The sequence below is a fragment of the Telopea speciosissima genome, chromosome 2 (genome assembly GCF_018873765.1).
Source record: "Telopea speciosissima isolate NSW1024214 ecotype Mountain lineage chromosome 2, Tspe_v1, whole genome shotgun sequence".
NCBI classification, from domain to species: domain Eukaryota; kingdom Viridiplantae; phylum Streptophyta; class Magnoliopsida; order Proteales; family Proteaceae; genus Telopea; species Telopea speciosissima.
This window is the reverse complement of record NC_057917.1, coordinates 71,316,727-71,341,912: the sequence shown is the minus strand read 5'-3', so window position 1 is coordinate 71,341,912 and position 25,186 is coordinate 71,316,727. Positions and strand designations below refer to the sequence as shown.

General features: G+C 38.5%; 2 protein-coding genes across 2 annotated transcripts; both read right to left on the bottom strand.

Annotated features, from left to right (window-relative positions):
* Window positions 1–564: 564 nt before the first annotated feature.
* On the bottom strand, window positions 565–23,672 carry LOC122651073. Its single transcript, XM_043844408.1, has 4 exons — window positions 23,556–23,672; window positions 23,195–23,402; window positions 2,768–2,773; window positions 565–1,511 (listed from the first exon to the last, which is right to left on the bottom strand). The coding sequence occupies exon 4, from the start codon at window positions 1,492–1,494 to the stop codon at window positions 649–651; it is 846 nt and encodes a 281-aa protein (XP_043700343.1). The 5' UTR covers window positions 1,495–1,511; window positions 2,768–2,773; window positions 23,195–23,402; window positions 23,556–23,672; the 3' UTR covers window positions 565–648.
* On the bottom strand, window positions 2,341–9,969 carry LOC122651072. Its single transcript, XM_043844407.1, has 6 exons — window positions 9,751–9,969; window positions 9,482–9,614; window positions 7,593–7,696; window positions 4,960–5,104; window positions 4,230–4,370; window positions 2,341–3,528 (listed from the first exon to the last, which is right to left on the bottom strand). The coding sequence occupies exons 1-6, from the start codon at window positions 9,789–9,791 to the stop codon at window positions 2,341–2,343; spliced, it is 1,752 nt and encodes a 583-aa protein (XP_043700342.1). The 5' UTR covers window positions 9,792–9,969.
* Window positions 23,673–25,186: the final 1,514 nt, after the last annotated feature.

Genomic DNA, 25,186 nt, shown 5'->3' with positions numbered 1-25,186 from the left:
TATTTTTAGCTTTGCTTTAGTTTAATTTAATCTGCCCCGTAACAGTAAACGAAGTTTCTTCTTCTTTGGGCTCATCGAAGCCCAAGAAGATACGTCTTTACCCATGTCGACAAACGTTCCCAGGGAAGCAGATTCTGGCTTGCTTCAATGCAGTGAAACCAAGTTACGAGGTCCCCCCCCCCCCCCCTCTCTTTCTCCTTAGAGACGAAGACCATGACATGTTGACACCCCAGGCCCAGGCCACCACAAAGACGCTTTAAAATAATACAGAAAGAAAAGTTTAGATTCAACAAAGGCCACCCTCACATCACATGCTTCCTCACAATCCCAAACACAAAAGAGAGATCTTCAAAGTTCATTTAGTATTCTCCCCACCACTAACATTCTCCCAAAGTAAGTAAAAAACAAATAATAATACCCAGGTGCCCCAGACTGCAAGAACAGAGAGACTGAGACAGATAGACGAGATGAGAGATAGAGAGAGAAAAAGCTTTGGACCTTTTGGTTACGCGTGACTTGGGTTGACGAGCATGACCCACGCCTGCAGAGACCTGGCTCGGTTACCAGTAGAGAGACCAGCCTCTGTTTCTTTCCATCTCCAGTCCATAGCTATTCACAGGAAACAGTAAAACAGAGCTTAGTAACAGATCACCATGAAGGAGATGTGCGAGGAGAACCAGATGAAGATGATGATGAACAGTTCTTTGTGTCTGAACCACTGCCAGAAGTCCCAATTGACCGTGCATCCCTCAAAGACACAGAACACGCTTCAACAGGGAGCTTCTTCATTGGAGTCAGCGGAGGCGTCATGGGCAGCGATTTGGGACTGGATGAAGATGGTTCTTCCACCTCAGCATCCTCCTCCTCCACCTCCTCATCATCATCGCTACTCATCTCCAAACGGGAGGGTGAAGTTTCCGGCGTTTCAAATGGAGTTCCAACTCCAACTCTGTTCACCTTGCAAGCATCGTTGTCGTAAATGGGGTTCGAGATGTAAACAAAATGCTCCCCTGCACCACCTCCACCATTACCCTCTGCTGCTGCTTGTATAGATCGAGGCGAAGCCAACGACTTGATTGAGAGAGACGGGGATGACGCTGTGATCAGTCCAATGCGTCGTGGAGTGCTGATGATCTCTCCTTCAACTTGGTGAAGGCCCGACTGGTATGGAAGTGGGAACTGCTTACATTTTTCTTCCTTCTCTTCTTCTACCTCTTCTTTTCCAACGAAGGCTGGGAAAAGGAACCTTCTTGGAGCATGAAGAACCCCATGAGCATAGATTCTATTGAGAGGTGGAGGAGCCGATGAGCTTTCTTGTTGTGAGGATTGATGAGGAGTTGAGGTTGCGTTAGTGGCTGTTCGGAGACGTCTTCTGCGTAGAAGAAGAGAGCAGTACAGTTCTGCTAACAACACAAGCACCAATGCTAACACTATGGCTAAGCTCACCACCATCGCCAGCGTCACCCCCATTACCAACTTCGATGTGCTCTTCATCTCTCTCTCTAGTCTCTCTACTCTCTGTGTTGAGTTTGGGGTGCGTAGTAGATACTTTTAATGGTAAAACTCTGGAGTAACAGTTAAAAATGGCGGGGGTTTAGGGGCCGGTAGGGTAGAAAGAAGATAATTTGGCGGGAGAAGAGTACTGTGGCAAGGCAATGAAAGGAATCTTTGGGAGGGCACGACGTGGAAGGAAATAAAAGGGGAAAGTATTTGGGAAGCGTGTAACGGACAGTCAACGGTGGTCAAATTGGAATCCACGTAACGCCCACAGCTTGGGCTGTTTTACAAATGTCATCTGAATCCTCTCCAATTCCAATCCAACGGTTGACAACTCAGTTGTAGATACTCCGTTACGAAGCAGTGGCTAAGAGTGGACTCTGTTTGTTCTGACTTGTGAGCTCTGACTTCGTTGCTTCTTGCGAGGCAGAGAGGCTTTTACGAACATTTAAGGCTCCTTTTCAGGCATACATTGTCTTCACTCGCAGTCTCTGTTCTAAAGCTGACATGCATCTGCTGAATCAGATATATCATTCTTCTCATTCCTAATCTCAATTCGTTCATCTGTTATTATTATTATTATTTTTAGGTTAAATTCATCCGATATTACAGATGCCCAAATCACAATGCCATTAGGCACACACAACACCACCACATCAAATCCCATTTTGTGAGCATTAACATGAGAAAATGAGACTCATTATTTACAAATTAATCTCGAATCTCAGAAAACTGAAGATGGAATGATGACTTTTCATGAGAAACAATTGGGACTAGAATACAATGGAACTGTAATATAGTGGAATGATGATACAGATTCTGAGCTTCACATGCACTTACCCTTTACCTTGTCCTAAAGGCTGCAATCCGGGCTGCCAAATTTTCATAGTCTGGCAGCTTAGGATGGACATGCCCGGCTTGTCCATCGGGCTGAAAGGAATTGGCACGAGCAGGGCCAGTTGGTTCCTCAGTTGGGGTTGTTGGTTCTGGTGGGAGTGAAGCTGCTCGAGCTAGAGGATTACTCAACCCTGTGTTTATCTGTGCCTTATCTCTGCTTCTGTGACCTGGGGATCGGCCAGTATCAGCTGCAGTGTCATTTGTAGGAGCTTTCAATCCCCTCCTCTTATTGCTAGGTTCATTGGTTGATGGCTTCTTCTTACTGTAGTATAACAGTAGTTCATCCATCCTCTTATCCTCTTCATCCATTGAATCATAGTCATCATCAAAGAGGGTTTGAGGGCCTCGCCTTGCATCTTCTTTTCTAGTGTACAGATTTCTCCTTTCCTCCTGCTGAGAATTGCCAATGTTGTCATTACCTCGTGGTGGTTTCAAGTGTCTCCTAACTGATCTTGGCCTTGACTTTGCATCTCCAACCAGATCATCCTGATTACAATCTGTCTCATCTCCATGACCATTCACCCTTGCAGGTCCAACCATGTGAGACCCATTATCAATATGGTCTAATCTTTTCTTGGTTCTATCTGACCTGTTTCTCATAACATCTCTGTTGCTGTATGGAGGATCACTAGAGCCTTCATTATTATCAGAACTGGTCCCCTGAGTCTCTGAATTGGTTCCATACTTGCTGCCTCTTGGTTTGACATAAGGAGGAGGAACAATATTGTTGCAGAATGGCTTCAGACTTTCTGTCTTTTCCTCGGTAACTTTGTTTGTCAAGTGTGAATGATTCTTTGGACCATTCCGGTTACTATCAGCAACAGGAACATCAATAACACTAGTCTTCACCTGCTGTCTTCTTGTAGACCTGGGAGTAACTTCCACTCTGGCATGAGAAGAAATGTTTTCATTGTAATTTTCAAGGACAGTATCCTCCCCAGCATTACATTGTCCGCGTACATCATTTATATGCTCCAATCTTCCATGAAACAAACCATCTAGATTGTCTCTTTTCGGTTTATACCCAGCATCACTGACTTCCTGTCTTTGACAAGATGAAAAATCCTGGTGATCTCTTCTCAACAGACCATCATCCCTGTTGCCATGCGGCTTGTGCTTATCTTTAGTCATTCCCTGCCATCCACAAGATGAAACATCATGGCTGTCCCTTTTTGAGATGGTATCTTCTCTTTCATTCTGCAATTTGTATCCATCGTCATTCAGCTCTTGTCTTCCATGAGTTGGAACATCCCGGTTATCTCTATTGAGGATGGTTTCTCTTCTGCCATTGTGCATTTTGTACCCATCATCGCTGGATTCCTGTCTTCCTTCAGGTAGGATGTGTTGCCCATCTTTCTTTGGAACAGTATCTTCCCCGTGGTTGCGTGATTTGTACTTATCATGAGTGAGTTCTCTCCTTCCTCGTGATGAAACATTTTGGATGTCTTTTTTTGGGACAGTATGGTCAATGTCATCGTGCAACTTGTATCCAATATTACTGTCATTGAAAGAACCCTCTTTCTTGAACCGATCCTGCAAATGGTTCAGAAAGGTGGAAAAAGGTTTTAGGTATGGAATCATCCCTAAGCAAATGTATAAAAAGTATGCCATAACTCTTGAAAATATTTCTTCCTTCTGTTGCATTCCTTTCATTCCCTTAGGACTCAATATGCACAGGAAATAGGTCAGAAAGGTATAATTAGTAGCAGTCTTGAGTCCACATTGCTATTTTAGATTGACGAAGTCTTTCATTTGTTCTTTGATGTATTTCCATCCCATTTCAATGTGAATTTTACACATATAAAACCCAATTGCCAATACACAAGGAGGTTTACCTGCTTAGATGCAGGGGTGTTAGACAACTTCTCTTCAAAAGCCTTGGAGTCCCACTTTATAGAGAGTTCTTTTGAAATGTCTTGCATCAGCTGAAGTTTCTTTTCCCTTGTATGATGCTTTGCTGCCATCTTGTCAGCAAACTGCCATTAAACAATTTAGCGTTTTAGTCCTATAAAAGAGTATTCATGAATAAAGCAGGATCTGTTGAGACCAAGGTTTAAAGTATCAGTATCGGGTATCATATCAGAAGGGTGATTTCAAGAGACCTATCGTATCGTATCGAATCGGAGAGATGCAAAATGCGCAAAAGATACGAATGAAAATGCTTAGGATATATCCAAAATACAGTTTTGAAGCATAAAACACTATAATTAAGTGATATGTAAAATATGTTATGCATACAAAGGAGAACAAAGTACGATGAGACAAGTGCATTCAATTAAATTATATACAAAGTATGAAGTTTATTATATGTACTAAACTACTAATACCAATTTGTTTTTAGGTATCATATAGGTACCTTAAAGATATGATATGTATTGGTTAGTATCGGCAGATACAGAAGGATACTTAAAACCTTGGTTGAGGCAGCCATTAAACAGTTTGGCTTTTTACTCATATACTCAAGAGTTTTCATGAATAAAGCAGGATCTATTGAGAATTGAAATGGAGTTTTTGAGACTTTTTTTTATTTGGTAAGTCTTACTGAGTTTATGAGCTGTATATTACCTCTCGATTGAGAAAAGACTCCAAGGAATTCCCATATTTTTCAGCAAATAATTGCCTGAGATCACGTAGTTCTGGCAAATCAGCAAATCTTGCAGCAGCAAAAATTAGAGATGGCACAGCTTCCCTGCACTCCTCAGGACATTCCCTGTAAAAAAATATTGGGGCATGACCTATATGAATATAAGATTCAGTTTTTTACGTGTAAGGGAGGAAAAATATTTAATTAAAAAAAAATAAATTGCAAAGAACGGGAAATCAAAATATTGCCTATTGATTTCTTCCAAACCCCTGATTCTAGAGGCATCAACTTCAACCTCGCCCCCTATCACATGCAATATTTTCCCATGATGTCCAGACCCCTTGTTCTCCTACCTACACCCTAAGAAATCTATCTTACAGCGCTTCCAACTGAGTATGCTTCCATCTCCACTTTTCACAAATTAATTTGAACATTTCCATCCCAAAATATTGTTCAAATAAATAACAGAGCCATTAGTATTGTGTATATCAATACTACGATTTGATTCAACAATTAAATCATCTTGTGAAACTCTGACAAAATTTACACAAACCCTAAACGAAAAATCCGTTATGTGCCAGCAAGACTGTATGGAGGCAGTAATTCTATACTTATGTTCTACACCTAGCAAGTGACAGATGTATGATTAGGGACGTACTGACAAGCATGACCATAGTTTTGAAAGAGTATGGATGAAAGTGGTGCATATCTTGCTAGATAAAGCAATGGAAATTTGTAGCATCCTAAAAGAAACATTATACACACCAGAATGTCAAAGAATTAAAAAAGGGCATACCCAGGGCACGAGGCTCCCGCCATTGCTGGGTCTGGGGAGGGTCATAATGTACGCAGTGATGCAGATTCATCACCAAATAGGGCTTGTTTCATTAGAAATAAGTCTAGGGTTGGGTTACATACATGTTGGGCCTTTGATCCCATGGGTTTCTAATGTAATAGGTCACTTTTCTGGGCCTAAAATAGGGGTACATAGGTTGCATACGGGATTAGCCCAATACTTAGTTTTTATTGTGTGTTTTTAATTGAACCGGTTTAAATTGGTTGCATCCAATTGGTTCAATTGGTCTAATTTAAGTGAAGTGATCCTATTGGCTAAGAGGTTCTTATATCCTATTGGCTACTAGGGAATCTTCTTTATTTTAAGTAGTTTAAGTTGTTTTTAAGTCATTAGGACTCTATTTTGAGTCTATTTCAGTTTCCCAGTCAGTTTAAGTTAGCTAATAGGTTAAGGATTGGGTTAGGCCATTCCTTTTTAGTGTCTAAGTCTAATTTTAAGTCTTTTATATAAGGTTCTAAGGGGGCTATATATCGAACACGAATTTGATTAATAAAAAAGCTTTTGTTTGCTGCCATAGCTGCTGCTCTGCTTTGTTGAGTGTTGCCTTGTGTGTAATATCAAGGTTGCCTTGTGAGTAATATCAAGGTGAGGGATTGGTGGACTCCGATCGACTCCTTGCATCTTGTAGATCGGAAGGTCCTTTTTCTAGTTCTTCAAAGCTGCTCCCATTGAAGACCTGCAACAAGTAAGAAATTCTGCAACTATTCTTCTTCCTTCTAGAAGGTCACATACAAGGTGATTTTTGAGATCTACCAAACCAGCCATCCAATTGAACTCAAATTTTCACCATACCTCTATTAACCCTGATTTGGGAAGTGATTCAAATTTGACCTAATTCCTGTGGCCTGATTTGAATATATTCTCATATTTCCCATTCTGCCCCTACCTCCATTAAAGTACAGTTTCAGACCTTCAACCATACTCGAATCTGATTTCATGCTCAGAATAAGTAGTTGATTCCATGACATGTTAATTATGAAATTAGTAACCTAATCATATCTCTAAACCCTAGAATCCCCTTCTCCTTCCTCCATTAGGGTTTGTCTCAAATAACCTTATCTTGCTGCCCAACTCACCTAACCTACTTCCATTCACTCAAACATCATAAAACCTATACCATTAGACTTCCCTACACCAGCCCATCATTACTATATAAGACAACCCTAACCTAAACCTAACTTTAACCCTAATTTTGACCTAGAACTCAAGTTTCACCCATTCGAATGACCTGTTCAGATTAGATCTTGGTTGAACTGGCTCCTAGTAGGTCTGCTACGTATCTAAGACTACATTACGCAGCTTTACCCCTGCTTTCGCAGAGAGGCTGTTTCCAGATTCGAACACCGCAGGCCCTGTACTCTGTAGGCCCTGTACACTGCTTTGAGGTGCAATTTTAGGAAGTAATGTCTCATCTGGAAACAATTGGTATCTAAGAATTGCCTGAACCAAAATCAGCCCAATTGAATGATTGAACCATATTTTTATCCAGACAGTGCGAAAGAAAAATTATTAAAGAAAACAAATGATTAGAGAATTGGAAATCATAATGTAATGAGTCAAGATTCTGATGACATGAAACCTATGTGCTATATAGGGCCAAAGAACGATGTAGATGCCCCATCACTCCAACAACCTAAATGCTCCAAAATCAATAGTTAAGATGGAAAGTTGACCTACCAACCAATGCCAGAGATACTGCATTAAGTAGCTAGCTTACAAATGACAGAACTTCATCACTAGCAGTACAACTGCACATACCTTTGCTTTTGCATGACTGAGATCTGCTTCAAAATACAATCACAAGATTGCTCCACTAAATCATAACAGGACGAAAGGTTCATCTCAACAAGAAGTCCTTCAGCCTGTTTCATAATCCAGAAAGATGGAAAACAAAGACTTTAAGTTGAATATCAAGATTTAAAAGAAACATTTTTCATGAGCAATAAGTAACACATTACTTGGATGAGCCCAAGTGAAAAAGAAAAATTAAAATTCATGCAACAGTACAGTAATAAATTTTCATAAGCATAAAATCATGATTAAAAATCCTGTCATATGCCCATCTATGAACTGAAAATTGGAAGGATCAACCAGACTGGCTTGCAATGGTCCTTACTTATCTTCAGAAATAATAAACACACCATTTGGGGTGAGACACCAACAAAAATTAAGACAACTTCTATGGTGAAGCTTACATTCACTCAATAATCAGGCAGGGAAGGGGAATTCGTCCATCATGTTGTGTTGAGTCGGATGAATCTAGCTATGCAGTAGTGAACAATCGAAAGCTATAAATCTTCCCCAAATGATATGGACAAAGGTGGGAAGGAAAAGTATACCTGTTCCCATCCTTAATTGTAATATCAAAAGTTGAATTACTTAAAGGAGTGGAAAAGGGAAAAAGGCAACAACGACAGAGACTATGGCACAGCTTGACCCGGTGACCTGCCACCCATCACTCAAAACGTGTTGAGGAATGAGCCAGGTTTAATTTGGACCATTGAGATGTTACTCATTGTGAAATGTGCTTCATGCTCCAATGTTCTAAGCCATGATGAGCATCAATAATAATTCAAAAAAAATCAAAATAATGCAGTTTGGTTCAGACTATCCAGCCTGAGTGGCACATGGATGCGATGACCTACAACCTATATCCCAAACAGTTCAACTCAAGTCCTTAAATCCCTGGAAACAGGGTGTCTGACATCTCAATTTGTAACAGAAATACAGTAGCATCCCTGGAAGGCGCTCGGGCAGTAGAGGATCCAAATTGGGATCAGGGTCCAACAAGTTCTAATAAGCGTTAAAACGAGAAACAGATGTAGCACCAGATTTACCAAAATTAACTTTTCAAGATCAAAGATCAAGTCCTCAGGTTCTCTGAGGCGTAAATTTTTTTTTTTACGGAAGGATGACAAAATAACTTGTAGAGACTAGTTAACTCCAAAATACATGTATTCAGTGCATCCTAATGCCTACAGCTCTAAACATCAATCTATAAATAAGCTATAGACCAAGTACATGAAATCACACTATCTAATGATTCTAATCGGCAGCAGAACAGCTTCAGAATTTAATAAACGCAGCACCGGTAAAACACCAGTTGCAGGCAACGATGCAAAGAGACCAAAATAACATTCAAGAACGAACGATGCAAGGCCTATGAAATTAAGACAGAATTGGGAACACGACCCTGCGAATACACAGGTACTCTGCACCTGAATATCTCCATGTGCCCGCGTGTGAACACGAACCATGAAGCTTACCCGGAAAGAAGCTATTAGCCAAAAAGTGAAGGCTCGTCCATATACATCATGAACCGTATCTTAATATGAAGGGACTCAGCGGAGAACATAGATAAGGATGGTTCCAAGAGAGATTGAGAGAATAAGAGTATTAGTGAATACTTTTATCAGTAGGACAACGAAGAAAGCACAAAGGGTAAGAATTTCTCCGAGAAGGGGAAGACAACATGCAGAAACGTCCTTTCCTCTCCCAATAAAATCTAATGCCAAGGGAAACCAAACGATTACCAATATTTCGATTTCTCGTTGTTTCCTTCATTAGTTGAACGAGCTTCCACTCCGGCCAGTTGGAAAAATTCTAGAAATTAAAAAAAAAAAAATGCTAGAAAAGTTGGAGATTACCCTGCCATAAGCATTAACGCCGAGGTCGTTCGCAAGTAAATCCGCAATATCTTTCTTCAGAAACTTCTGCATTGCATTCCGCTTTCTCCGGATCATATCGATTCGATCTTTTAGTAGCTTAATCAAAGATTTACTACAGAAAAAAAAACATACGCCAAAAGATAAGAACATACATTTCGTAGCTCGTCCGGCCGAATTACAAAAGAAAACGAAAAGACTAATTGAAAGGATATCTGGAACGAGGATTTGAGCTTATGTTCAAAACCAACCATTTGGAGGTGAAACCTCGACCGAGCAATCCATCCAACATCTTGGTTCCGCCTTCAAACCGTTAAAGATCAGAGAATGATCAATCGAATCCCTAAGCAGACGCAACAGCCAAGATCCTGGCTTAAATGCCGATCAAGTAATAGCGATTTCCGTCATTAAAGAAGCTCCACAAGAAGAGCAAAAGAGAGGGAGAGAATGAAGAATCAGAAACTCTCTGCCTTTCCACGACTCCACTCCACCACCAAGGTGGAAGCAAATAAAAAGGTACCGTCTGCCACGTAGGATTCTTTTTCTCTTTCTCGAAGTCTAAATGACAAATCCCCTCCAAGTCTCCAACCTTTGTGATGTCGTTCTTGTTATGGTTTCCCGTTTCTTGCGGTTTTTTATTACTAAATTACCCCTCTCTCGTGGAGAGTTAATTCCGAAATAACGGTCCACTGAAAAGGATAAGAGAGGGTAGTTTGGGAATTCTAGAAATATATATACACATAAAAGATCCACGAGTGACGAGCCTTGTCTAATTGGCTGGCGATTAAGGGGCAAAGTTTAAATTAGATATATACTTAGCTAATAAGCTGGATTACCAGATTTTCTTTCTAATCCAATTTTGAGAGTTTGCTATTCAGGCCTTTTATGTCCTTTCTTGTTTTAATTATGTGAAAAAGACAATCACATTTAAGACTTAATTAAGGGAGAACCTATGATATTGACAGGTCCTCCTCTCCTGTGATAATGCTAGCTGTTAACTACCTTAACTGGATTTTATAGATATTTTGAGATTTTTTTATTATTTTTTATTTTATTTTATATCCATTCATTTGAGTGATACTATTCTCTACACTGCTATTGGTGTGATACATAGATTCCTCCCCACAATGGTATCATGGGAACCTATTTTTCCTATATTTATTCTGATTCTTTATGTATAAAAGCTCCTTTTTTCCCAAAAATAAGCTAAGGGTTTGGGATAAAATCTCCCATGACAAGCCAATGGGATCATGATTCATGAGAAGAGCCAAATGGGCGCAATGATCAGCAACTCACTCTCATAAGCCAACGGTTTGAGGTTTAACTCTCCATAGAAGCATCTAGGATTGCTTTATTTTCTTAGTATAAAAAATATATATACAAGGGACTCACACGCTCAATAAGCAGAGAAAATGGCAAGAAGAGAGACAGTGTAAGAGGATGCATGATACCAACATCACAGACATTATTTTCTATATATTGTAATAGAATTAGATGGTGATACATTGTTTTGTTATCCTATGGAACAACATTTGATAAATTAAATGGTCCAGGTTGTATTGTGAATTTTGTTTCAAATGTTTTGATATAATGATATAAATTTTGATATATAAAATAATTTTGGATAGCATATTCTTAGGTGTTATTTTATTTTTTGGTAAAAGCATTATTCCTCTTAGGTTAGAAAAAAAAAAATTGAGGAAGCAACAATATTGTTTACAATTTAGATTGCAAAAAACATTTCATTTTTACAAAGCGTGAAACAGCCTATTAAATCTCTAGTTTATATAAAAGAAAAAAATTTCTCACACAACCAATGTATTGTACGCTCTCTCATATATATTATTTTTTCTCTCTTCCTAGCTTTGTGGGTTTCAATGTGGATAACACTAGTTCTCACGCTATCATTGATGTGGCATGAAAATTCCCCCACACTGGTAGCATGGGGGACCGTCTCCCTTATATAAATTATAAAATTAATTATATCTTTATTTTTAAACTATTTTGGGTCCAATTTTCCTACATGATACATTTTAACAGTTCTCACGTAAAAGAGAGAAGAGATGGAAGATGGCGTGTGTCAAGTTTTTCTTGGATGAGAAGGGAGAGGTTGGCCATGCTAGGTTCATATTGTTTTTTATTAGGAATTGACTTTGATAACTTAGGGGGAACTATAATGTTTAGCTGTTTAACACATTATAGATTCCTAGATTAGCATCAAAGAAGATTATTTTTGTGGATTAGATTAGACTTGAACAATGATGAAGAAAGGTTCTTGTACGTCCTTCCTTGAATGTGAAAGATTGGATTTACAAGGAATAAAATATACTTGTAAGCTGACTCTTTTGATGCTTAAGTGGTTCTTACCTTTTCCAAGTCTTAATCATGATTAGATTACCAATAAAAAGTGGTTCTTATCTTTTCCAAGTCTTAATCAAGATTAAGCAAATGTGTAAATAAAGTAAGTAGTAAGACATGGGTTGTGGAACTAGGGAGGCCACACGCAATTTATGTAAATGACTAGGAACTTGAGAAACATTAACCCAACGCCTCCTTTAAGAGAATTTATAAACAAATCATCTCTCTCATAAGAAATGCCCTTGCTGCCCTCCTATATATAAAACTGTTTCACCACACGTCATTGATACGTTCCTCTATGTCGCTTGCTCAAAGAGCCTTTTTCTTTCTTAATTTCTGATTACCTGATGGTGGTCTGATAAGGATTCTTCTGAAGGGTATTATGTCATGGAAATTGTAAATTATGAAACTTAGTACATTATATATTAATCAAGTTGGAGATGCCGATGTAAAGTAAATCTTATTTCAAGGTCTATGGGTAAGGACAAAAAAAATTATTGGTAATGGAATAGTAAAGTGGTTGCAAGTGACGTTTATATCTTTAAAAGAATGTATGGCAAGACTGAAAAAATTGGAATTTCTTATATATATTGACCTAGGAGTCTTGATTTTACTATAATTAGAACCTGAAACAGATTTGATCAAATAACTGTTGTAAGGTAAAAGGTTTGGTGGAGGTGGTCAAAAAAAGAATCTATGTGCAACACACTACACATATATTTGGGATAGGGTTCCCTACACGCCTGAGTGTAATTTTGGGTGAATAAAGGACCTTTTTAGGAATCGGGCAAAAAGAAGCAGGGGCTTTTATGACATATCACCCCCTCACATGAAGAGTGATATGTGAGGGGGTGTGCAATTTCATTTTTGAGCTGATCTTGTACAAAACCTTTTTCCTAGCTACATAAGTGCATTTTTTTATTGATACCCCTCAAGTCTAAAGATGTGAAATAATTTGTAATCTCACTTTTTTGTCATTTTAGTATGGTTTATAGTTTTTTTCAATGAGGATAACTACTGTCATTTCGTATGTGTACTTAAAAATATGCATGATAATGACATAATGATTCGTCATTTTCAAACTGTTTTTAAAAACCTTTTTATTCCCCTAATTTATAGAACTTTTGAAAATAAGACAAATTACAATTGAAAAATGGTGCATCTTGTTGTCAAGAAGTAGGTGAACTAAGAAGTGATAATCTTACTTCTTATTTTTTTAATCTATTGTCTTATTCCTAAAAATTATTCCTAAAAATTATTTAATGTAATGATAATCTTGTCATAACACAAATTACAATTAAAAGATGGTGCATCTTCTTGTCACCAAGTAGGTGAACTAAGAAGTGATAATTTTACTGTTTTTTCTTTTTTTTCTTTTTATAAAAAACTTATTATCTTATTCCCAAAAGTTATTTAATGTAATGATAATCTTGTCATTTCATATTGATAATGACAACTTTTAAAAATGACATAATGATAATTCACCTTCAAATTATTTTGAAAACTCATTTTTACATTTGACTAAAATAACTTTTGAGAATAAGACAATGGACAAAAAAAAATAATGTTGCAATTGATTACAAACAAGATTTTGATAAGTGTATGGATAAACTAAAAATAAAATGAGAGAGAGAGAGAGAGAATTGGATAAAAATTTTGCCAAAAAATAAGATAGAAGTTTTGGCTTTACGGACGAAACCAGACGTAAGTAACAAATTTCCCCATAAAAAAAAGTGTCAAGTTCTAAATACACATATAGAGAGGTGATTTATATAATCCAATAAATATAACGTGGAGGTGTGGCAAATGCCATAGGATATGACAAAAATGGTCTAAGATGTATAATGGCATATTAAACTTCAAATTTAAATTCAAAGGTAAACCTCCCATGTGCCCTCATGGTATTTCATGCAAGACTTATCAATAGGAGACCTCAGGTTAACCTACTTGCCTGCCCAATAAATTTCAGCCCATCTGACCTACAACATGGCAAAAATGATATCTAACCAATAAATTGCATTGTGGGTAAGCCACACAAGCACTTTTTCGGTAGACAAATCTTGTTTTAGTCCAAATTTGGTATGATTTCTGTTTATTTCAGATTCATTTAATGAAATAGTCAACAAATAGATTTTTGGTAAAAAATTGAAATTGTTTTAGTTGTATGAATATGAAATATTTCAAGAATAAAACAAAATTCATTTGGTAGTTCAATTTCTAAGAATAGATTCTCTATATTTCTTTGGGAAGAGGGAGTAGTGGTGGTGGTGGCGGCGGCGGTGACAACGATAGCAGTGGTGACGACAGGGTGGTTGTGGCAATGGTGGAGGTAGTGGTGGTGACGGTGGCAATAGTGGTGGTGGTGAGGTGGTGGAGATGGTGGTGGTAGTGATGGCAGTGGCAAGGTGGTGATGAGTCCATTAGGAGAAGAAAAAGGGTGGTATTTTATATTTAACATGAAATTACTACCTTGTCCATCAAATTAACCATGTGTTCATTAAAGAGCAAATGTGAAATCAAATGAAATAGAAACTCTGAAACAGTTCCCTAGCTATTTCAGAATTTCTATTCCACTTGATTTCAATTTCATTGAAATAAGGTTAAAAAATCAAGCCAATCAATTTCTAAAATAGAAATTGCCCCTACAATTGAGATAGAAATCATATCAAACCAGGCCTTAGAAAGGAATCTTGATTTCTTCAAAAAATTAATGAATAATCCCCATCACCAATCGGATCAGGCTCCTCTACAGCACGGGGTTGCGCTAGAAGATGTCTGACGCACCCCCACAGCTCGACATGTGGCTGAGGTGATGTTCGGATGACGAGGATGGATGCACACCATCAAATTGAAAATCCTTTTCTCCACCGCATGTACACAATGCTTAGATGTGCACATCCATCCTCGCCATTCAAACACCGCATCAGCCATGTGTTGAACTATAGAGATGCACCGAACATCTTCTAGCGCATCCCCGCGCCGTAGAGGAGTTCGATCCTCACCACCCCAACATAGTTTTGCAGATTTAATTTGTTATTATGGATTTTGGCATGGTATCATAAGATTCGACAATCTACAATAGAATTTTTATATTTTCTTTTTGGATGAGGAATTTATACGCTGACGGAGTAGATTGGCATCTTCGACATCAACCCAAAAAACAATTCAAAGTGTATTATCATTTGCATATAAAGAATCAAACTACCAACTCATCTACCTAAACTATGAGGACTGGCACGATAATCTCTAGTGCTTGATTAATTAAAGGTTTTAAGGTGTACATGAAAAAAAAAAAAAATCGAATATGTATTGGTGAGATAGGGTTTGACATTTTGACAGAGACACCTCAACCCCTCAGACTAGCAACAAAATAAATATAGTAGAGAGTAAACCAGAGAGCCAAGAGACAAATTATAATTTATAAGGGAATGCCAAGCTAAATTCAAAGCTCGGCATGGCATGAACTAGAAAAGATGTCGGGTGTCATGACTCATGAGTCAAGATATTTCCACTTCAATTAACTTACAAATAGCCATCCACCTAACTGTTACTCTCTCTTGTCTAATTTTTTTTTTATAGGGAAAAGGTTCTCTAAATCGTTGGAGTAGGATGAGTGCAGATCAGGTCCACCTACGAGGACCATCTATGGGAACTCGTAACCACCCACATGGAATCCACTGCCCCTCTGATCTTAGTTCAAGTAGAATACGCTAACACTCCTGTGTCAATCTCTCTCCTACTCACATGAAATGACCTCATTGGCCTCATGTATATGATACTATTTTGTTGCATCTCATTGGTAGGTTCTCCTATGCCACTTGCTTAGAGAATCCTCTCCATTTTTTTTAATAGTTACCTACTTTATAGATGGGGATGGGGAGGTTGAGGACCAGGAAGCTTGAACCCAAGACCTCTCGCTAAGAATGGGCTTTTACAACACCACACTACACCAATTGCAATAGACAATTGACCTCAAAGGCTTTGTTCGGTTTCAAGGAAATTGAAGGAAAGAGAGGTGAAATTTTTAAACCTTATAGAAACTTTTGTAATCATTACCTCACGAATCTAGATCCTCTACTGCAGAGCTGCCCAGCAGGACCGTGCTGCCAAGACACGACGAGACGCGTAATAATAGCCTTACCCCCACTCGGGCAAGACGCTCGGGCAGGGGTAAGGTGGTCATTGCACGCCTCACTGTGTCTTGGCGGCACGGTCTTACCAGGCAGCTCGATAGTAGAGGATCCAAATTGTTACCCCCACATAGTTATGTTACTAACTCCAAATCATTCTATATTTGGTTATTAAATTTCACTTTGCATTTAAATCCCTTGGATTTGAAAAGTAAAATAAAAATTACATTTTAGAAGTTTTATTACTAAATATGGTAATAAATTAAAGACTTAAAGTAATTTATAGTCTTTTTATTTTTTGGTAAATAAATATTTTATACAATCACGTTGTGTTCCATTTTTTCAAAACCTAAATGAATTGAGGAAGCTGAGGACAATTTGATCAATGTCCCTTTTAATTCTAACGATGTTAGTCCCAAGTTAATGGGATGAATGCATTTGTTAATTTTTTACAAAAGTGTGGGGGCACATGTAATTTTTCAAAATTGACATGTGTTTTTTGTAATTACGTGGTACATCTGGGGAGGTACGTGAAAATTTTCCTTATTATTATTGAGCTTGTATTTGTAATTGAGTTAGGTTTTTTGGTTCATTACATGTATGAGGTAAAATTGTAATTATGTGAGAATTAGGGTATCATATATATTGTCTCCGTGTTCAAGCCCTGGAAACAGCCTCTTTGGAAGGAGGGGTAAGGCTGTATACATTTGACCCTATCCAAACCCTACTAAACGTGGGAGCCTTGTGCACTGAATACGACTTTTGATATATATTGTCTCCATGTGCAAAACCCTAGATATATTCAAAGGATATCATTTGGAGAGTGATGTAGACAGATTTTCTGGCTTAGTAAAAAAAATCTCTGGTTCATGGGTGGATGTAGGCATTCGTGTCAAACGGCTCAAACCACATTAAATAGTTACACATTCATCCCCAACTTCTCCTGTCTCTCTCTCTCTCTCTCTCGCTCCAACTCCCTGGTTTTCAGAAGTCATTGGCATTTATATCTCCTTCTTGCAGAAAACCTCCAAGGTTTAGGGCATCATTTGGGCCAGTTATCCTGGGGCCAAGGGTGGTCGTGTCGTTATGAACTTCATCAACGAAACATCTCTTGGAAATTCGAATAGCTCCCTCTGCCTCCAGGCCCCACCACCTCCTAGAACCCCCTGCCACCATATCCACCACTGCTGCTGGCCAACGGAGCTTCCAGGTATGCGCCGTCCCTCCCTCAAAGTTACCTCCCCAGCCGATTCAACCAATTCAATTCCGTTTTTTAAAAAAACTGCTCAGTGGCCTCTTAATTGCCTTAAATTTAGGGTTCTAAATGGACGGATCGGACAACCTGAGGGGCCAATGCAAGCCCAAACCATCCAAAACCTTGCGTTTGGGTTATCTGAAGCACAGTCCAAATGATTCAGGCTTGGTGTAGTACATTGTAAGTTAATTGAATGTCAGATCTCTTGGAGTTATCCTTTTCAATCTGAGCCCGGCCCAAAATGTAGACACGAAATAGGGAAGTCCAACGCCAACAAAATCACAGTCTGTGAATTTTGGCCTGCCCAAATTGGAGTGGCCACTGGTGAGAGACCTTCATTGCATTCTCATACGAGTCCTTGTGAACGATAACCCATCCTAAGGGTTCTTTAATGCATGATCAGTTCAAAAAAAAATAAAAAATAAAAAATAAAAAAATTGTAATGCATGATCAAGGACAGGGATTATCATATGAATTTTATATTAGGGTTTAGGGTTTAAGCAGAAGGTTGCTTAAAGCAATACACTTTGCATATCAATGTAGGTTATTGCCTCCAACTAGTATTTATAGGAAAGACTAGAGTTTTTAGGTTAGATGGGTTCTATCCAGTGAGGCCCACCACATCCTAATTCCTTATTCAAGTAGACTTGTATTAAGATATATTTTAGGGTTATAGAATATATCCAACAATCAAACTTCTTATCGGTTCAGGTTTTGTTTTTACCGTTTTGACTGGAGCTGGAAAAAACTGATAAATTCAATTTGTTTTTCACTTTAAACCGAGATCGGACCAATTATAGATCGATAGGAAACTATTAAAAGATAGTGATAACGAATCGACTGGAGAGATAGCTATTGGTGCCAAACCGAACAATTTGGGTAACCCCTTTTTCCAAACAACAAACTGAGACATGATTCAACCGGCTATCAACTGCTGGAAACCTTACCACCTGGATTTGGGTAACCCCTTTTTCTGAAGCAATCAAGGAGGATCAATTTCGCAATTCATCAGTGTTGGGGATGGGGGAAGATTGTGAATCCAGCAACTATTCTCTAGACCTTAGTTGAAGCACACTTTGAGCTGGGCTTGACCAGAAGCCCAATTCAAAGGGCCAGTATCTTGTCAAGTCTACCCTTGAAACCAAGGGTTTATTAATTAGGGGCCATTTCCAAACACCAAGCTCGTAGGTTAAGAAATTCTCTCTTCAATGCCTTGAAACTTTGCAACAAAAATACCTTTGGTCATATAAACCACCTTAAAAATACCATGTTCATCAATTACTTATCCCAATCTGACTCCATGGCCCCTGATCATGAACTTCTCCAGGTCATTAACAGGAAAATGAGTTGGATCTTTGATGCTGAGGAAGCTTTCTGGCTTAAAAAATCTAGACATCTCTATATCAGGGATGGAGATAGAAACACCAAATTTTGTCATTCGGTTGTAAAGACCAACTTGAGAAAAAGAAGAATTAATTTCATCAGGAATGATTTGGGGATTAAGATTGATGATCCTTTGCAAATGGCTCTGGTTTTTTTCTAAACATCTTAAGTCTGTTTTCACCACATCCAACCCACTGGACGCAAGTTTTGTTAAATGTTTGTTTCCGTCTTTCCTCCCTCCAGGGGAAATTCCTTCTCTTTGTAATCCCCCCCACTCTAGCTGAAATCAGAAAGGTTGTTTTTTTCTCTTGGACCCTTAAAAGCCCTTGGGTTTGATGGCTTTCAGGCTGTATTCTTTCAAAAATTTTGACCCCTTATTCATCAGGACTTGTTGACTCTGGCCTTACAGTTCTTTGATTGTGGATACCTCCCCCCAGGGCTCAACCATACCATGATCTATATGATCCCCAAAAATGAAAATGCGTCCACGGTAGGTGAATATAGACCTATTAGTCTTTGGAATGTTGCCTACAAAATTCTTTCTAAGTTAATGGTGAACAGACTCAAGGGTAAATTACAGTCCTTTATCTTCCCCTTCCAAGCTACATTTATCCCTGGCCGTCAAATAATTGATAATATTATTATTGCCCAGAAAATTTTCCACTTTTTTAAAAATACCAAGGGCAAAACTGGCTTTGTGGCAATCAAGATCAATATGTCCAAAGCCTATGACAGGGTTGAGTGGAATCTGATTCACTCCATATTCAAATTTCTGGGGTTTGGTGAAAAATGGGGCTCTTTAATCTTGTCTCTTATTTCAACCACTTCTTTCTCAATTAAATTGGATGGCAGTCCGTTTAACCACTTTCATGCCTCCAAGGGACTCCGGTAGGGGTGCCCCCTGAGTCCTTACCTTTTTTTAATTGCAATGGAATTCCCTTCTAGACTTTTCTCGACTTACCAAGACCTTAACTTGTTTCAAGGTGTAAAAATTTCTAGGACTACCCCTGAAATCTCTCACCTTCTTTTTGCTGATGATATATTTATTTTTTGTCGAGCCACCCCTGATAATATTTTGACTATTAAGGCTATTCTCGATCTTTTCTCTGATCTATCTGGACAGGAAATAAATCTAAAGAGAAGTGGTATCCATTTCAGTAGGAATGTTCCTGCTGCCACTAAGACTTCTCTCTGTTCCTTACTGGGCATTAAAGAAATGTCCAAGGACTCAATGTATCTGGGTACTAACTTGTTTCATTGCAGATCAAAAGTTAAGGAACTGGACAACATTGTGGTACGTATGCAGTGAAAATTATCCTCTTGGAAATCGAGGTTCTTGTCTTTTGAATGTGCTAATCCAGTCTGTTCTGGCTTCTACCCCTACTTATTTGATGCAGTGTTTCCTTTTTCCCATTAAAACTTGTAAAACCATTGACTCCCCCTGCTTCAATTTCTGGCTGGGAAACACTACAGGGAACCACAGGAATCTGCATTTATTTCTTGGGATAGAATGTGTAGACCAAAATCCTCAGGTGGATTAGGTTTCCGAAAGGCTGAACATCATAATAAAGCCCTCCTAACTAAACTAGGATGGCGATTACTAAACGAGCCTTCCTCTCTGTGGGCTATGGTCTTAAAAGCAAAATACTTTCCCAAACTGTCCTTCTTTGATCCCAAAACTAGGCTAAAAAAAGGCTCTTGAACCTGGAACAGCATAAACAACATCACTCCCATGTTAGAAAAGATGCTGCTCAGAAAAATAGGTGATGGAAAATCCACATTCTTTTGGACTGATAAATGGATACCATCCCTCCCAGGTAATCTCTTACACCTCTCCGTTAATCCTCTAAGCTCAATAGACCATTTGACCAAAGTTGACAAATTTCTCTTGGGACCTAATTGGAACCCGAATCTGCTAACTCAAAAGTTGCCGGTAACTATTTCTTCTCGTGCTCAAATGATTAATATCTCTCTCCAGAATGACAACTGGTGGTGTATTAAGGCCAAAAATGGTATCTTAACGACTAAACTTGCTGCTAGAGAGATTTACTCTAACTCTGTGATTACTCATCCTGTGCTCAAATCTTGGTGGAATTTCTTTTGGAAACTCACAATCCACCCAAAATTTAAAGTTTTTTTTTGACGTTTGCTAAATGTAGGACTCCCTCTCAAGGCCACTCTTTCAAAATGGCTTCAGATCGATCCCTTATGTGCTGTATGTGGAAATGGTGTCGAGTCCCCCTGGCACCTGTTTTTATCTTGCGATTGGGTTAAACACATTTGGGCGGCTGGACCTTTAGGGCTGAGAACGAAATATCTGACTTTTGCAAACCTGACAGATTTGTGCCTCGCCTTTTTTTGCAATCTATCTTTGGACAAACAATCTTTAATTTGGTTTTTTAGTGTTTTTATTATTACTTGCTACTTTGTCTGGTCTTTACGGAACCAAGTCGTGACTACGACTATTAGACCTAATCCCTTCCGGATTATGAATAATGTGAACAGATGGATTTCAGATTTAAACTTATCCCCCCCCCTCTATTTCACCCCATATTGTAAATGATAGCCACCAAGAGGTTTGTTTACCCCTATCTACTCATATTATACCCGCTCTCAACTTTCCTGTCTTAATTTGTGCAGGACACTATATTCCTAGACTAAGTTTGGCCGGCTGGTCCTATATCATCTTACTAGGAGGCAATTTGGTGTTTTTTGCTGCAGAATTTATAAATACTACCAATAGTATGGAACCCAACTTATTTAGTATTCGGACAGGTCTTGACCAAGCCACGAGTATGGGGTTGAGGATTCAAGAAGTATGGTGCTCCAACAACCAAATCACTAAGGTTCTTCCATCTCCAACCAAACATCTATGGCCCTGGGATCCTATTAAAGACCTTATATATATCTCCGATAAGGCATCTAACCTATGTTTTCTATGTAAAAATGACTCTTTTTGTACAAAACTAGCAACGAACCTGGCCAAATATGGTCAGCTTAAGAACAATGTATATTTCTCAACTGTTTAATAGATTTCGCTTGCTTTCATCAAAAAAAAAAAAAAAGAAAAACAAATTATCTCTTCACAGTGGGTGAAAGAAAACTTGATCGGTTTTATAAAGCCTAAAATGAAGAAGTGTCAATAGTTTTCAAAATCTGGAGAGTGAACTGAAAAGCTGTCTGGTTCTCCAATTACCCTTTTTTTTGAATCTTAAGTAGGGGGCTTAGCCTGCCCGCCTACCAATCAAAGAGGCTGAGAGTAAGGGTAAGCTCACCTGTAAGTCTAAGAGCTTTCTCCGCCAGAGAGAGTGGAGAAGGGGAGAAGCGACTTACCGCTTCAGATCGGTTTTGACTGAACCACAACACTTCCCTCCCATGTGTAGTTCTAACTTCCAACAAGTGCCTCATCAAAAAAAAATAAAAATTCCAACAACTGCCGCATGACTCCTACTGCCCATAGTTTTAATATCAGTATCAGGATCGGTATTGGTAGAGGCCGATACCAATATAGATACTGACAAGTATTAGTCGTATTGGGTCATATCGGGCTGTATTTTACAGTTTTGGCTTCATTTAGTAATACAAAATTCAATTTTTGGACAAATTTATTCTTAGTATGAATCTCTACATAGAGGATTGGCCAAGTATTGGTAACAGCCTTGGCCGATATCGATACTGTTATTGGTGAAGCCCGATCTCAACTTAATCCAAGAAGTACTAGTGATATTGATACTTTTAGGATTTCTTTTTATTGTATTTCGCGAGACTCTAGATTTTGGGGGTTACCTCATAAGGAGGTGTGTGTGAGGGTTTTGTAATTTCTTCATAAGAATAATGGAAGGTTTGGTTATCGCTCAGTCGTGGATATAGCTCATCTTGGGTGAATCAAATAAATCTTTGTATTCTATGTGTGTGTGATTCTCTTTTATTTTTCTTTTGCAAATTGTTATTCTACTGCGTTGTTAATTCTTAACGGGTATGACTGTACCATATTTTGAAACCAGGCTTCTGCCCACAAAATGAAATTATCATCTAGTGTCATATCTTTGGCAATTAGCCAATACTTCCAAATGATTTTTTTTTTCCCAATTCTAAATTCTAAAGTGTGTGTGTGTGTGTGTGTGTGTGTGTGAGAGATACACAGATTTAAAGTTTAGATCAACGGGGAAGTGAACCAGAGAATGAAAACGTTCTAAAACAGATCAGCCGGGGGGAAACTATTAAGTGTTTATTACTGTATCCAACGGATAAACAAACGATGGACATCTACTACTTTCCCTTCTGTTTTGAAGCAAAACTGGAACCAAAAAATGAAATCCAGATTGACTCTAAAAATCCAATTCTGGTCTCTGAACACCCCAAAGGGGAAATTAGTACTCGCAGAGATATCAACGGTTCCATTTGGTAGTAAAAGAAGCCGAGCCCATTCTGGAAAACAAAATCACCACCACCCATTTCTCCAAAATTTCATGAACAATCACTACTGTAGATACTTACTAGATAAACAGAGAGAGAAAGAGAGGAGAAGACAGCCACCGGGCCAGTAGTGGTTGTGATTGTTAAGAGTACTCTACCGGACGCATCTGAGCACGTTGATGAGGAAATGGAAGAGATAGTTCTCTCGATGGAGTAGATCTTGATGAACCATCCGCTCCAAGTTCATGTCCCTTGGGAGGAGATCACTATAGTACAACAATGTGGTGATGGATGCCGCAGGGCGATCAGCCAACGAAAACAATAGCCTTATCAGTGAACGGAACATCAAAGGAGCAAGAGTCTGCAACAACAACAACAACAACAACAACCAAAAAACACAAACCGCTCCCCATCAAACAAAATTTTTATTCTATCCATCTCTGGAAAGAATTAAGGCTTTACCCTTCAATTAAGAAAAATTAAAGATGAAGAGAGACACAGAAATTAAACTTACCATGACTTTGATGAGAGTGAGATAGAGCAGCAGGAATCATGGCGAAGAAGAACCAAGTCTTGTCATGGTTGTGTATCAATGCGAGTGGGCTAAGAGAAAGAGAAAGAGAGAGGGCGAGAGAGACTATGTGGTGATTAGCTGCTCTCTTGGAGCCTGGAGGGTTCGAATTTTCCAACTGCCATTCATCCCCAGCTGATGTTCAGACCTACCTGTCCAAGCGAACAACATTCTGCGTATCTACCAAGTCGAGCTACTAACTAAACAGAGTAGACAGAGAAAGGTGCATGTGGTGCAACTCTTAAGAACCATGCAAAGTCATTAACATTGACATGTTGAGACTTTTCACATACACCGTTCGGCTATCTCCACCTAATTGCTTAAGCTTTTGGACTGATGTTTAACCCTCAAAATCCTCAAATGGCATGGTATTTCATATGCTATCCCGTCGTATTTACTTATTTATGGGAAAAATATCTCTGTCAGGCTGTGCACGAAATTAATGACACCCCCATCGATCTCCCTCGAATGAAAAAATCTCACCCCCATCATTGATGCCCTTGTGTGTGCTCTCATTGGTCCCATGTTTGTGCATTGATCTTCTACCCTAAGGCTCTGTTTGGTTGCAAGGGGAATTAAAGGGGAGAGAAGGAAAATTTTTCAAACCTAAAAAAAAAGCTTTTGTAATCATTACCCCATGTGAATATGTGATTGTATAAACTACTTAAATTTTTTACCATATCTAGTAAAGATACATTTTACATGTAATATTTATTTTACATTTTAAACCAAAGGGAAATGGATGCAAAGTAAAGTAAAATTTAATAACCAAATATGGAATAATTTGGAGTTAGATATATTGTCACATGGTGTCACATGGGGTAATGATTAAAAAAGTTCCTTTTTTGAGTATGAAAATTCCACTTTCCTTCCCTTTAATTCCCCTTGCAACCAAATGGAGCCTAAATTTATCCATATGGACACTTATGAAATGATCCTGTGAGATTACTGGAGCCATCAATCTATGGCCAATAACACAAGATGTAGTTATTCGCCTCCACTGATTCTAGGAAGAAAAAAAAATGATTTTCCAAAATTTGTAATTTTTTGGAGTTTTAGATTCAACAAACATGGGGATTTTGCTACAAGAGGTAGGTTTCATTCATTTATTTAAGGGAGAGGATTGGGCACCCCGCTGGCTTTCATGGAACTAGCGGTTGTGCCCAATGGAGAGGGTGGGATGGGAAGGCAAGGGTCATTTTCATAGGAGTTGGGAGACAGACAGACTCAGGTTGGGCATTACATCGACGTGCCTAACCTTTACCTTTTATTTAATTACGTACGTACACATTTTCGTAGGAATTTTAGGGGAAGAAAACTACAGCTCAATATCCATTGATCTCTATAGAACAAATTACAAAGGAAGATGACGTAGTTTTTGTACTTCAGGGTTTACGGAACAAATTTTATATGAAGATGATAATTGATAGGGAGGAAGATGGAAGGTGTTGCTTCTTCCCACAATTCTACAGAGTCTGTAAAGGATTTGGGAAGAAGATGCATGATGATGACTTGTAAAAATGTGTTGGATTTTAATGTTTTTAATATTAAACATTTAAAATACATCTGGTTTT